Genomic DNA, 12025 nt, shown 5'->3' with positions numbered 1-12025 from the left:
TCCATACCCGCGGGGGCTGGGGCCCGGACGGCCTCTGAGGCCTCCTACCTTGGTGGCTCTGACCCGAGAGACCCCCGACTGGCCCCGCTCCTCCGGATCCCTCGGCAGCCTCCGGGCAGGGTGAGCCCGCGCGGATCCTTCCCTCACCCACCTGTGCCGCCAGCCACCACCTTGGCCCTTGACCCCCTATCCTTTCATTTCCCCCCCTTTCTAACCCACTCCTCTGAGTCGTCTCCCCTCGCTCTAAGAGGGGCCCCTAGGTGCCCACTCTTGGCGCCGCCACCCCGGCTTATTCCACCCCGCCCCCATTCCCCAGGGGTGAGGAGCCCCGGCCTCCNCAAGAGGGTCCCCGGCGAACCTAGGGACTCTGGGAGCGAGTGAGGGGGAGACAGGACGGGGGCGTACGCTCGGCTCGCAGACCCGCGCCAGTTCCCGTTACCGGGAGGAAGGCGGGNGCCTCCGGGAGCCAGGGCCCAGCTTCCCGCCTCGCCCCACCTGGGAGGGATGAAGGGAACCTGTGAAATGCCTTTGGCTCTCCCACTTGGAAAGCGGAGGTGAAAGTTTGCGGATTTCTCTTATTGGTACTTTTAAAGGACCTAAATCTCCGAGGGCCCTTCTGTTTCTGAAAGGTCGTGGGACGCCCCGGCTGGCGGCCCGGGCGCGGAGGAGCGACCCCGGAGGCCTGAGAGCGCTCCCGGCGCGCCCNAGTGGAGGCTTCCCCGGGCGGCCCTTGCCAGCGGGAGACGCGGAGCCCCTAGGGCCGGGCACGCACCGGGTTGATGGGGGAAACGGATGACCCGGCCGTCCACACTCGCGGGGCTGGACGCCTGGGATGGAGGGGGCGGTGAGCCAGACTGGGAGGAGAGCACTCCCAGGAAGACACTTTCGCCCTGTCTAGCCTCTGAACTTGTNGCCCAGCCACTGTGGACCCTGGGGCCAAACTCCCACAGGCCACTGGCAGTTTCCAGTTGTGGATCACCCCCCTCCCGCCGCCGCCCCATGCACCAATTCAGATTCCGTGTGTGGGTGGGGTGGAAAGAAAGAGGAGTCCAGGTCAATTAGAACTGGTTATCTAGCTGGGTCTTACATCAGAACAGAAATCAGAATGAATTGTTAAGGAAAGGGGATGTTGCATTCTGGGGCAAGTTTCATTTTGCTGTTGGTTCAAGAAATGTGTGTGTGTGTGTGTGTGTGTGTGTGTGTGTGTTAACTGTTCCAATTCTCCCTTTATAAACCTCCCATTTTGTAGGTTAATGTTTTCCTCCTTGAAATATGAAAAGCTGAGAATGTATGTGAATTGTAGAAATTCGAATTTCCGTACAAGAGATACCTTTTACAACATTCATCGTCCACAGGCCCAGAATGTTCTAATTCACCTTAAGCAGAGTGGAAATTTGTTTCCACCTTCCCCCCAGACCAGACCCCTCAAAACACAAACAAAAAAACCTGGGTGAAAACAGCAAGTACAAATAAGTAGATATTTTGTCTACATAATGCTAAGTCAGGCATTCAAAGTCAGGCTATATGAAAATAGATGGGTAGGTACTTACATTTTAAAAGATAGGGTTTAGATGTTTGGTATTCTACATTCCGTTTTTTCTGCTAACCGTGTTTAAGGTATAACTGTCTTGAACTGTTTTCCTACATTTATGGTCCTGAATTGATTTCGAGCCTTGGAATTCTGGATAGAAATGATCTTTTTGGTAGAAGGCAAAGAATTTGCATAGAATTTGATAGAATGCAATGTGTTTGAGCTATTCTCAGATATTTCGGTTATTTTTAGATTTTCTCACTACCACCCTTTAAAAATTATTTTGAAAATAAAGTGTTTTCTTTGCTACTCATCACCCTATTGTTAATTACACAGCAGTTTTACTTCTGACCAGTAAACAAACCATAGATTATACATGACCATATTAAATTCAGCATTTTAATTCGTATCAATTGAAAAATAAATTGAGTTAACCTAAGACATAATTTGCTGTGTTCTCCAACCCCCATACCTGTATTTAACAAAATTTAGGCAGAGGTGATAGCTGAGATCCACTCAGTATGTAAGTTTTGTCTCTGCTTAAAAGATGTGTAGAGATTTGGAACATCCAGATTTTGACATTTTTTTTTATTGTTTTCATCTGAATGTTAGTAAAAAGAATCTCTCTTTACCTTTCTTCTGAGATAAAAGCCCGAGATCAGTACACTTTCTGCACCCTTGTAACATAATCAAATACATCTGCAATGAAGAAATAATATGAAGAAGTCTCAGTTTTAAAAGTGGTGACCGCAATTTGGTTATCATATTCAGCACTATGTACAAAGTAAGTTATATGTACTTATGTACATATTTAGCACATATGTACAAAGTAAGTAAGTTGTTGGGTAGATAGTAGGTAGGTAAACATACCTAAAAACACATACAGAACTTAATTGTTGAGAAATCTGGTATTCAAATCAACATATATATTGAGCCCATGTTTTATGTCTGTGACACTGAACTCAGCGTTGTAAAGAATCAAATGAATTCAATACACGTCAATGTTTTGATGTATTAATTTAAAATAATGCTTCAAAATGATATTGACAGTGTATTTTGTTAAGACATAAGTAACTTATTAGTGTTGTTCATCTGATGCTGTTTGGGATTACACAAGAATACTTATGATTTATTTATATGCAGCATGTAAAACTGCAAAAACAACCAGTACGTTTTAAAATACGCAAAGTTGTTTATTAGTATTATATTTTTAACAAAGTTCTGCAGTTTTGTAATGTTCAGTCCTTCCAGGTGTCAAGGAAATGGAAATAAATATTTTTAACATTTCTTTCAGGTGTATCTCACTGAAAGCTTAAAATAGTTAAGGGATACTATTAGAGGATCCCATGCCCTTTCTGTCCTAGATAATTCTGGTGACCAAAAAAAAAAAAAAAAAAAGTTTGCAAATTCAGTTCATTAGTTAATGGTCTGGTAGAAATAGTGGAGAGAACATGTCAGCCTTAAATCCAGTAGCACCCTTACAGTCAGGGGTCTGTCAGCATTTTCACCATGATGTCTGGTGTTCAGGGTTTATAACTCAGTTGCTTTAAATAGCTTCAAGCTGAAACACTATGCAGAAATTTTAAGTCCAGATGTATATTTTAAAACTAAAAGTGGTGCAAGACAATTGTGCTGTTTTAAGTTAGAGAACACTGGACTATATATTTACCAGTATCATATGTTTTTCTGGCAATGTTATAGAAAGAAAACAAAGTTTTTAGTTATATGATCTATTGCTCATAGTTAATTCTATATGTTTAATGATACCTTTCAGTATTTGTCATACATAGAGTTTCAAGATGATGGAGCAATTTCTATTTGAAAATGATTTTTTCAACATCATTGGCCATTGTTCTCTTCAAAAACAAGTATGCAACTAATAAAATATTTGACATTAGGGAGTTGTATATTCCTAAGGTATGTAATGATTAGGTTTTCTGTTTGTGTCTTTTTGAATGTAATTATACCCAAACAAAGGAAAACAGATTATTAAATCTATTAAAACCTTATTAACTCTACTGTGAATTGTTAGGCAGAATTATGTAAATTACAATAGATTTCAAGTTGTGTGAGGACAGATGCATTTTTGTGTTCTGCCTTTATATGCAGGAAGAATTAAACATTTTAGGACTGAGTATGTAAAAGATAATTGAAACAATTTGAAAATAACGTTTTAAGAAATATTAAGAAAACTTCTATTTGGAAACAGGCATGGTTAAGATATCTTTTATTGTTTCCTCACCTTTAGCATTGCTGTTTGTCTCCTTTCAAAATGTTAGATCATTCATTGTTAGATGATCTAAACCAGCTTGATACATGGCACATAAATTCTTAGCTTATACTGACATAATTTCCATCAAATTCTTCCTTGACATATATTTTTTTAAGTATTAAAATGGTATTTATATCGCATTTCCTTTTTCTCTACAATTCAGTCGGGTTTTCCTGAATTCTAGGTTAAATTCTAAATATTCACTGTAACATTTGTGAAATGTTTTACTAGTTTAAAGTTATCTTTAAATAATTGCCGTAAGAATGAAAGTTTTCCTTTTTGCAACTGCCCCCTTACATCTTTTTATTCCAAAGAAAGATTTGATCAGACTTTATCTTGAAAGGTAATTATATTTCAATTTTGCCACAAGTACAATGTGCCAAATGATATTGGTCTGTTAAGAGCAATTGATTGGCTAAAACTAGATTTCTGTCCATGGATATGTCATAGGCAATTTTAATTTCCATGCAGAAAGACCACAAAAACAATTTTAAGGGTCTGAGCTAATTTTCTATTGCTGCTGTTTTGGGGTAATTCACAGATTTAGTCATAAGGAGCCTCATACAAAATTTCAGTAGTTTCTAGAGTTAAGTACCCTTTTACTATATTTTGTACAAGCTACGTATCAGATGATTTAAATGCTAGTTATAGTGAGGTGTGCTAAATAAAGGAACTTTTTTCTCTGTTCTAAAATGTCAGGACACAAAATTGCTTCCCTCTTCTGCCTGAAGTTGCTTGAATTTGTAGACTTTATATTTTAAAAACACCTAGAAATGTAATTGTCAAGATTTCATCACAAACTGTTCTTTGCAGAATGGATCTTTTGTGTTGGGTAATATGGAAACAGATTTTAATGTGTGCTTACTCCTAACTAGTTAAAGAGCGATTTTTGACTGCTTTCTACCCCTTAAAATGTTTTCCGTTGCTAGGTTTGGTACAGATGAAATGTGTAAAAATTTCTTGATTCTTTTGGTTTTCTTTTAGATAAACACAGTTGAGAATCTCTAAGGGAGACTTTTTAGCTTCAGAGATCTACTTTTTTTTTTTAAACCCTCTGACATATAATTATACTTCTGATTGATATCAAGTCAAATACAAAACTCCCTCCCTCTTTTCTTTTCCTCAGAAAAATATTAGGCATCTGATTTGGTAGAGTGAATTGTAGGAAAAAAAACCCCAATATATTTAGCCATTAAAATAGAGTTCAGCCATAACAGGAGAGGTTGCCACCACATTGTGTGAGCATTTCATTTTTAGGCCAAGTTCTAAGCCTCATAGAAGACACACACAATTTGTGATTACCTATTTGTCTTGTTATTAAGTGCAATACATAAAACATACTAATATTTAACATGGTCATTATTTTGCTTAAGCAAAGAAAAGTGGATTTGTGTATTTCACTCTTAGGGATCTTTTCTTTCATATTTTTCCATATTGAATCAATTTTCCTTTTCTTCTAAGTAAAAAAAGTCCATTATGTTAAAAATATGCAGTAAAATAATAATGTCCCAGAGCTCTTGAAAATCTTTATATTGGGGCAGATTTCTTTCTTTCTTTCTTTTTTTTAATTTAGCCAGACAGAAGTGAAACCCATCAGCAGCCATCTTCTATCTCTCAACAGCACCAAAAAAACAAAACAAAACAAAACAAAAGCCACCCAAAACAAAACAAAACAAAACAAAAAAAACCCATCTCAGGACGTGAAGTAGAGAATTACATGTCCAATTGAATGCTTTCAGAATGCTTATAAGTAAAAGCCCATGTTTAGCGCACAGCAGACTTAGAACCGAAGTTAGCCTCCTCATTTTACATCATTGCAATTACACTCTACTTGTATAGTATATTCTACATCATACAGACTTAAAAATATTATTTCTAATTTATATTGGAAAACTGTGGTTCCTGGAGATGAAGTTATTTGTGTGACATCATAGCAGATGTATTGGAGAGGTGGGAAAAAAGAGGGGCCTCTTGATTTTTGGTGCATTCGTGTTTTTTTTTTTTCCTGAGCAGTACAAATCTTTCTGCCTTCATCAGTATGCTTACTGGTTCCATATTTACTTTGACATCAAAAGCCACACGGCAGGTGCTAAAACACAATATGCTGAGTGTAAAAAACGTCAAACGTTCAGATGAATACTGGCCAAACATGGTCAACTGTTTCAGCATTTTCAGATGTTCACGCTTTTGGCCTGTGAATACAAAAAAAAATGGAAAAGCGCGTTGTCTCCAGTGGGACCACAGCATTACCTCTATTCAGTAGCCCCCCGAGGCATTAGATCAAGTGTACAGGGAGAAAATCATGTCCTCCAGGGACTGGCCCCTGACCTGGGAGATTTCTCAGACTGAACAGAGTCACCAGTGAGATAGTGGGCAATTCCCTCTTCTCTGGGACAGAAAAAGGTGTCAGAAAACTAGTCCGGTCGCAAGAGCCTGTTGCTGTTACCGAGAGATGCTGACTCCGCCTTTAACTGGTTCTCTCTCTTGCAGTGTTAGCTGAGAGCCTCACAGATTATTGGCTGTGGGAGGCGTTGCCCTTTATGGAGCTCTTTGACCAATTTATTTCAAAAGTATTACCTGACACTTACTACATGCTAGGTGATGTTTGGGCGCTGGGCATTCGGTGGTGAGCAAGGCGATGAAGACCCTTCCCTCATGTAGTTTCCAATCTGTAATCTGGTTTCCCAGGAGTGAGTCTCACAGCTTTGGTCTAATGTATCAAAAGGAGTAGGTAGATCACTAATATGTTTACATGGAAATGAGGATCATTTGAGGATAGCGGGGTGCTGTGGAAGTGGGTTCTGTAAGGAAGGCTTAGGGTTTTAAGCTGCATAACGAAGTGCTAAAGAGGGAATGGAATTGGGAAACAGTCTAAGAGAAAAGCAAGGGTGGGGAAAAAAATAGACAAGTTTTTGTGTTGTTGGTTGTTGGCCTGGCCGGAAAAGAAAGTACAGTGTAGTAGAGGAGGGCTGGGGTGGGGGTTCATGCCTGGGGAAAACTCAGCCCTAAAGCATAGTTACAGTGTCTGTTTTATCACACTATAAAAAAGTTGCTTTAATGAGAGTATTTACAAATTGTATTGGGAGCATGGAATTAAATGCTTAAGTTTGCCTTGTGGAAATCTCGACAACGGGGAGAGCCAGCACTAGGCACAGAAGGATCAGTGGGATATTTGCCAGATGGGCAAGTGCACGTGGGTGTTATTATCAGAGAGTGGTGGGCTCCTCTCTATTATCAGAGAGTTGGAGCCATTGCTTAGTCACCACAAGGGCATCTGGAAGCTGAATGAGGAAGAGGCGGAAATAATCTGAATATAGGATCCTGGAAGTTAATTGAGAAAAAGGGTATCATCAAGGGGTGGGGTCTGGGTAATGGCTTAAGAATAGCCTGTCTATGTGACAGTGCAGGTTGTGCACCAGCATTCTTACCAGGCTTCTTGGTCAACAGAGGCACCCATTTGCAAGTCAGCTGACCTTGGTTAAAAGTATGATCCCTAGCCTTGGAGCAGTGAAAATGGTTATTAACCTCAAAGACTGATGATCTGGATCCTTACTTGACTGAGTTCATCTGTCGCAGGCTAGCTGTTCTTGAAGATTAAGGAGGCAGCTGTGTCATTCTCAAATGGCAGATGGGACAAGACAGGATCAAGTTTGGCCAGGGATATATTTTGGATCTATACCACTCAATTGTCAGTGGCTGTTTTCATCCTTGTCAGATACCTTTTATTCCGCACGAGACTTCAAGTGTCTTGATGGCTTTGTCTGTCTCTCGCCCCAGAGTGGGCATTCAGTAATTATTTGCAGTGCGATTAGAAGCCAATTGTGTAGCCCAAAGTAAGGAGATGAAATGTAGTGCTGGATACCAAACCATATTTAGGCTTCCCTTATAGTCAGGAACGCTGAGATTTCATCTGAATGTCTTCTCCCATAGAGCTGACCAGACTTTCTTTTTTTAGCCTCTGATCTGGGTGAGACCACACCTCAGGGCGCTCCAGGCTGCAGACAGGCGGTGCCTTAATATGTACGATGCAATCGGCAGATGAGGCATCAGCCTTCCTGCTGTGGCATAATTCCTATGGACAGCCTAACATGGGGATTTAATAAAAATGTACATGTATTCTGTGAAGAATCCAGCAACAAATGAAGGAAACTTTTGCTGTCTTTGAAATGGGTGGACCCTGGAACATTGGTCTGTTTGAAGTGGCATATCCTGACCCAGAGGCAGATGCATCATTCCTGTCTGTCATTCCTGGACTAGAGCACTGAATCCTGATAAGACACATCATTTACAGTGGGAATAAATTCTCAGTTTTTAAGCTTTTCTGATGTGCCATTATTGCTGCTGTGTTTCCTGTTTTATGTAGGTGGTGGCCCTGGGAGAGGTACCAGATGGGACTGTGGTTACCGTCATGGCGGGTAACGACGAAAATTATTCTGCCGAGCTCCGAAATGCCTCTGCTGTTATGAAAAACCAAGTAGCAAGGTTCAACGATCTGAGATTTGTGGGCCGGAGTGGAAGAGGTAGGTCTCTGATTTTTAATATTGATAGTGGAATAAACACATTAGGATCTTCTGAGGAAATGGAGGCTAGTCTGGATAAAAATCAGCACCTTCTTCTGCTGAATAGAATCACTGAAGGTTTTATTTAAGTATGTCCAGATGAAGTTGAGTGTGTTTCTGAGTACTCAGGCCTTTTTCATTTGTTTTATGATGCTGAAAATTCAAACAGTGTTTTCAGAAGAACTGGTCCCTAATTCCGCTGGGCGTGAGCACATAAGGTGGAGAGAACAGTTGGGAGGTTCAAGTTCTGAATTATGAGATGCCAAATGGCTGAGTCAATTGAGTGGCAGAGAAGACAGAAAAAGAATGCATTGGATCAATTTCCTGAGAATATCAATTTTGTTGTAAGTCGTAGCAAGGACAACCACTGTAATGTTCTTCCCTTATCTATACCATGTTACCTCCTGGTGATTGAACTTACTCTTGTAATAAGAGTCTATTTTTAAAAAAATCCTAGTTTTTTTACAGAAGGCTGTAAAGAATGATGTGTTACCTATGTTAGAATGACTATATAGAGTTGCCTAGACACACGAGTGATTAAGTCTCTGAATCCCACATTATTTGAAGGTCTCTCCGAGCTACATCCATATTCAAATACTGGGAGTCCTTAAAAAGATCATAAAATAGAAAATAATTTCTTTTAGGATTTTCATAAAGGGGATTAATGTTTTAGAAAATAGTCTCTAAGGAAACCAACATTTTGCCTTTTATTTACTTATTCTCCCGTAGAGAGAATTTTAATCGTCCTTCATGAGAAGAAGTATTATGTTCATTGATGTATTTATTGAATCTAATATTTCTATTTTAAGTGTTTTGATACGAAGAGAGAAAATAGATCACCTTAGGACAGAGGTGAAATAAATTGTAACGACCTTTGGAAGGACTTCTACCCAGGTTTGAATTAGGAAATAAGAAGCATCAATTTTTAAACCATGTCCGATAATTGCTCTTTAGTTTGGATCAGATGTCATATTATTACCATTGTAAAAACTTGATAAGGGAAATTCAAGCAGGGCTGTTTCCGATGAGTAGTTTTAGTTTACTTTCTAGGAACAGGGCCAAGAAGCTGTACTTTTTAACTTAAAAAAAATGATGCATGCTAATGAGATACTGTCACTGAAAGCTTGTTTGAAATAAAATGAGGCCCAGAACCTCTGGTAGACTCAAAACTAAAGGGGTTATCTCTGCATCAGATTTAGTTTACTTTCATTAAAAGGAAAAAAGACACATCCTATCTCACTGTTGATTGATGCAGTGTGAAGTGTATATTTTTTTTTTTTTCCTGTTAACTGGTACAGGTCCACAGTACAATAAAAGTTTCTCTTTTTTCTGGTAGGAATCAAGAAAAATTTGAACATGATGATTTACCTGAATGGTCTGAATTGCATCTTTCTTCTTATGTAACATTACTTTGTTTTTAATTAGAGTAATGAATTTCCGTTTTTAAAAGACTGGACACTATGCCTTGCAAATTCAAGCTAGTGTTTCCATTTACCTTGCTTTTATATTACATAGATGCTGCATAACTTTTCTCTGATCAATTTGAGTAGAAACTATGGCAAAGTGATAGTGTACTTTGTAAACCCTCAACATATTTATTTAAGAAACTTCAAAGAGAAACAAAGGGTGTGCACTGTTTTACTATATTGGCTTTCTGAGTTTTGGCTGGTTTCCCAAATAGCAATTTTTATATTTAAAAAAAAAAAAGACAGACTTAACTGCTTGCAGACTTTTCACGCATGGAAGATGAAGAAAGCTTCTTTTGATGAAGTGTAATTATGTCCAAACAGAGCTGACCCCCTCCCCCTATATTTCTTATGATCTTAACTGAAGAAAGTAGGGATTTTTCCTTTGAAGCAGCCGGGACTTGGTGGAGGCTCTGAAATGCTACAGTCTGCTGCCAGAGGCAGGATGGAGAAATTGGTCCAGACTTGTCTTCGAGACTTAGATTGGGGGTGGGTGGGGGGAGCGAGTGGAGAGAGAAAGAAAAATTGATTTATCACTAATAATAGATCTTTATATCATGGTATTAGTGTTATATGAAAGGAAACAGTGATAATCAAACTAAAACGAAGAGGAAAAAGACAGCCCTGATAAGAGATACCAGGCTCNAAAAAAAAAAAAAAGGTTCAGTTTTTTTCAGTGGCAGGAAACCCTTTAACCTGCCTGTGTACCTGACCTGCTTTTTAAAAAACTCTTTCCAGCTTCCTCTTTGGTTTTCACACTTCTATATTCCTCCTAAGTTACAAAGCCTGGATCATCATCACATTGCTACCATTGTATTTTTTTCTCCCAGCCATTTAAAATTTTCTATTTTGAGTAGCATTAAAAAATGAAAAGCAGAGTTTCTTGAATGTTAACACTTTTCCTTTTCAGTGGTAGAAATAGAAATTCTTAGAAGAGGAAAAACAGTTTGAGATTTATAAGGGAGTCACTTCACTGCTTACTTTGACATTATGGGTTATCAGATGACTTTTGCAAGTCCTTTGAATTAAAATGAGAGCATCACTGACACCGGTATTGTTAGGAGTGGTTTATGTTTTCTAGTCTTTTCCTTTTTTTCTCCTTTATATTTTCAACGGAAGTATCTGTTTGGTATTTAAAACAGAAAGAGTTAGTCCTTAAGTTTCCGTGGTGTGCTTCCTCACTTTTATATCAAACATGCTGCTTTCAGTTTACAAGTTATTTATAAGCACCTGTACTGTACAGAGCGTGATACTCTATCAGCCTAAGATATAATCCTTGCTTGAAGCCCTTCCCTATTGACTGTTCCTCACAGCCTCTCAAGCCAGGTTACAACTGTCTTTCAATGATAGGTCCAATGTTTATCTGAAAAAATATATGTCTTAAGGACATAATAATTTGGAACTAGTTCCTAGATGAAGCCAAGGATGATATAATTAGTTGTCTAATGAGCTAGCTCCCTAAGTAGGAGCCTGCATTTTTAAATAGAAGCCTGAATTTTTTTTTTTTATCACTTACGGAAAGTGACAAGCAACGGAAAAAGGGCTTTTAAAATTTTTTTCTGAAAATTTCAGTAAATTATGAATACTCACATAAACATTTGATTCCGGAAATGGGTTATTGCTTTTAAGGTGAAAAACCAATTGCTTTGTTGGGTGGCAGTTTCTGGAAGTTTCTTGAACATTATGTTCATGTTCCTTCTGAAGGGGCAAGAAGAGGTAGAAGGAACCTCCTGAATTTTTATTTCTGTTGTTAAAGTACATCTTGCTCCTCAGGATTTGATTTAGCAGAGTGTAGTCATACTTAAATCCTTGTTTTCTACCCACCCCCCCCAAACCCTATCTTTTTTGAAAAAGAAACATTTACTGGTTCTGCTTTGAACATTTCGATGCTTCATACTTATAACGTGAATTTTATAATTGGCTTTTCTTCTTACGCAAGGTGTTTGAAATTGGGAGAAGCATTGATGACTTTTAAAAGCCTAAGTAAGATGTGTCTCAAATAAAGTAAGTCTCAAATAGAAGTAGTCCCAGAACGAGTTTTTGGTAAATTCATGGACTGTATCGCTAGCAGGCGCCTTAGGCCCATCAAGGACAATCAAGACATATACGTCCATGACATATTCGTGTCATGGATGGCACCTGCCCTCCAAGCACTGTCCTTTGAGGACTACAGTCCTGGTTCGTGGACTGTTGATCC

At 39.0% G+C, this 12025-nt stretch overlaps 2 protein-coding genes across 6 annotated transcripts in view; one reads left to right on the top strand and one right to left on the bottom strand.

Annotated features, from left to right (window-relative positions):
* The window catches only part of SUPT3H (SPT3 homolog, SAGA and STAGA complex component), a 538181-nt gene extending 538015 nt beyond the window's left edge, over nt 1-166 (bottom strand). The window contains exon 1 of one of the 2 annotated variants that reach the window (XM_077764860.1): nt 49-166. The gene's annotated coding sequence lies outside the window, so the exon portion shown is untranslated. The remainder of the gene's footprint in view (nt 1-48) is intronic. The other variant, XM_077764863.1, reaches the window with a different exon arrangement.
* Nucleotides 1-12025, top strand: part of RUNX2 (RUNX family transcription factor 2) — a 221333-nt gene that overhangs the window by 95692 nt on the left and 113616 nt on the right. For all 4 annotated transcript variants that reach the window (XM_077764854.1, XM_077764855.1, XM_077764856.1 and 1 more), the window contains one exon: nt 8167-8323. In XM_077764854.1, coding sequence (XP_077620980.1) covers nt 8167-8323 — 157 coding nt within the window. The remainder of the gene's footprint in view (nt 1-8166; nt 8324-12025) is intronic.

Source organism: Crocuta crocuta, unplaced genomic scaffold (genome assembly GCF_008692635.1).
Source record: "Crocuta crocuta isolate KB4526 unplaced genomic scaffold, BGI_CrCroc_1.0 scaffold44, whole genome shotgun sequence".
Lineage (NCBI taxonomy): Eukaryota > Metazoa > Chordata > Mammalia > Carnivora > Hyaenidae > Crocuta > Crocuta crocuta.
The sequence above is the reverse complement of the archived record's forward strand: the minus strand, read 5'-3'. Positions and strand labels throughout refer to the sequence as shown.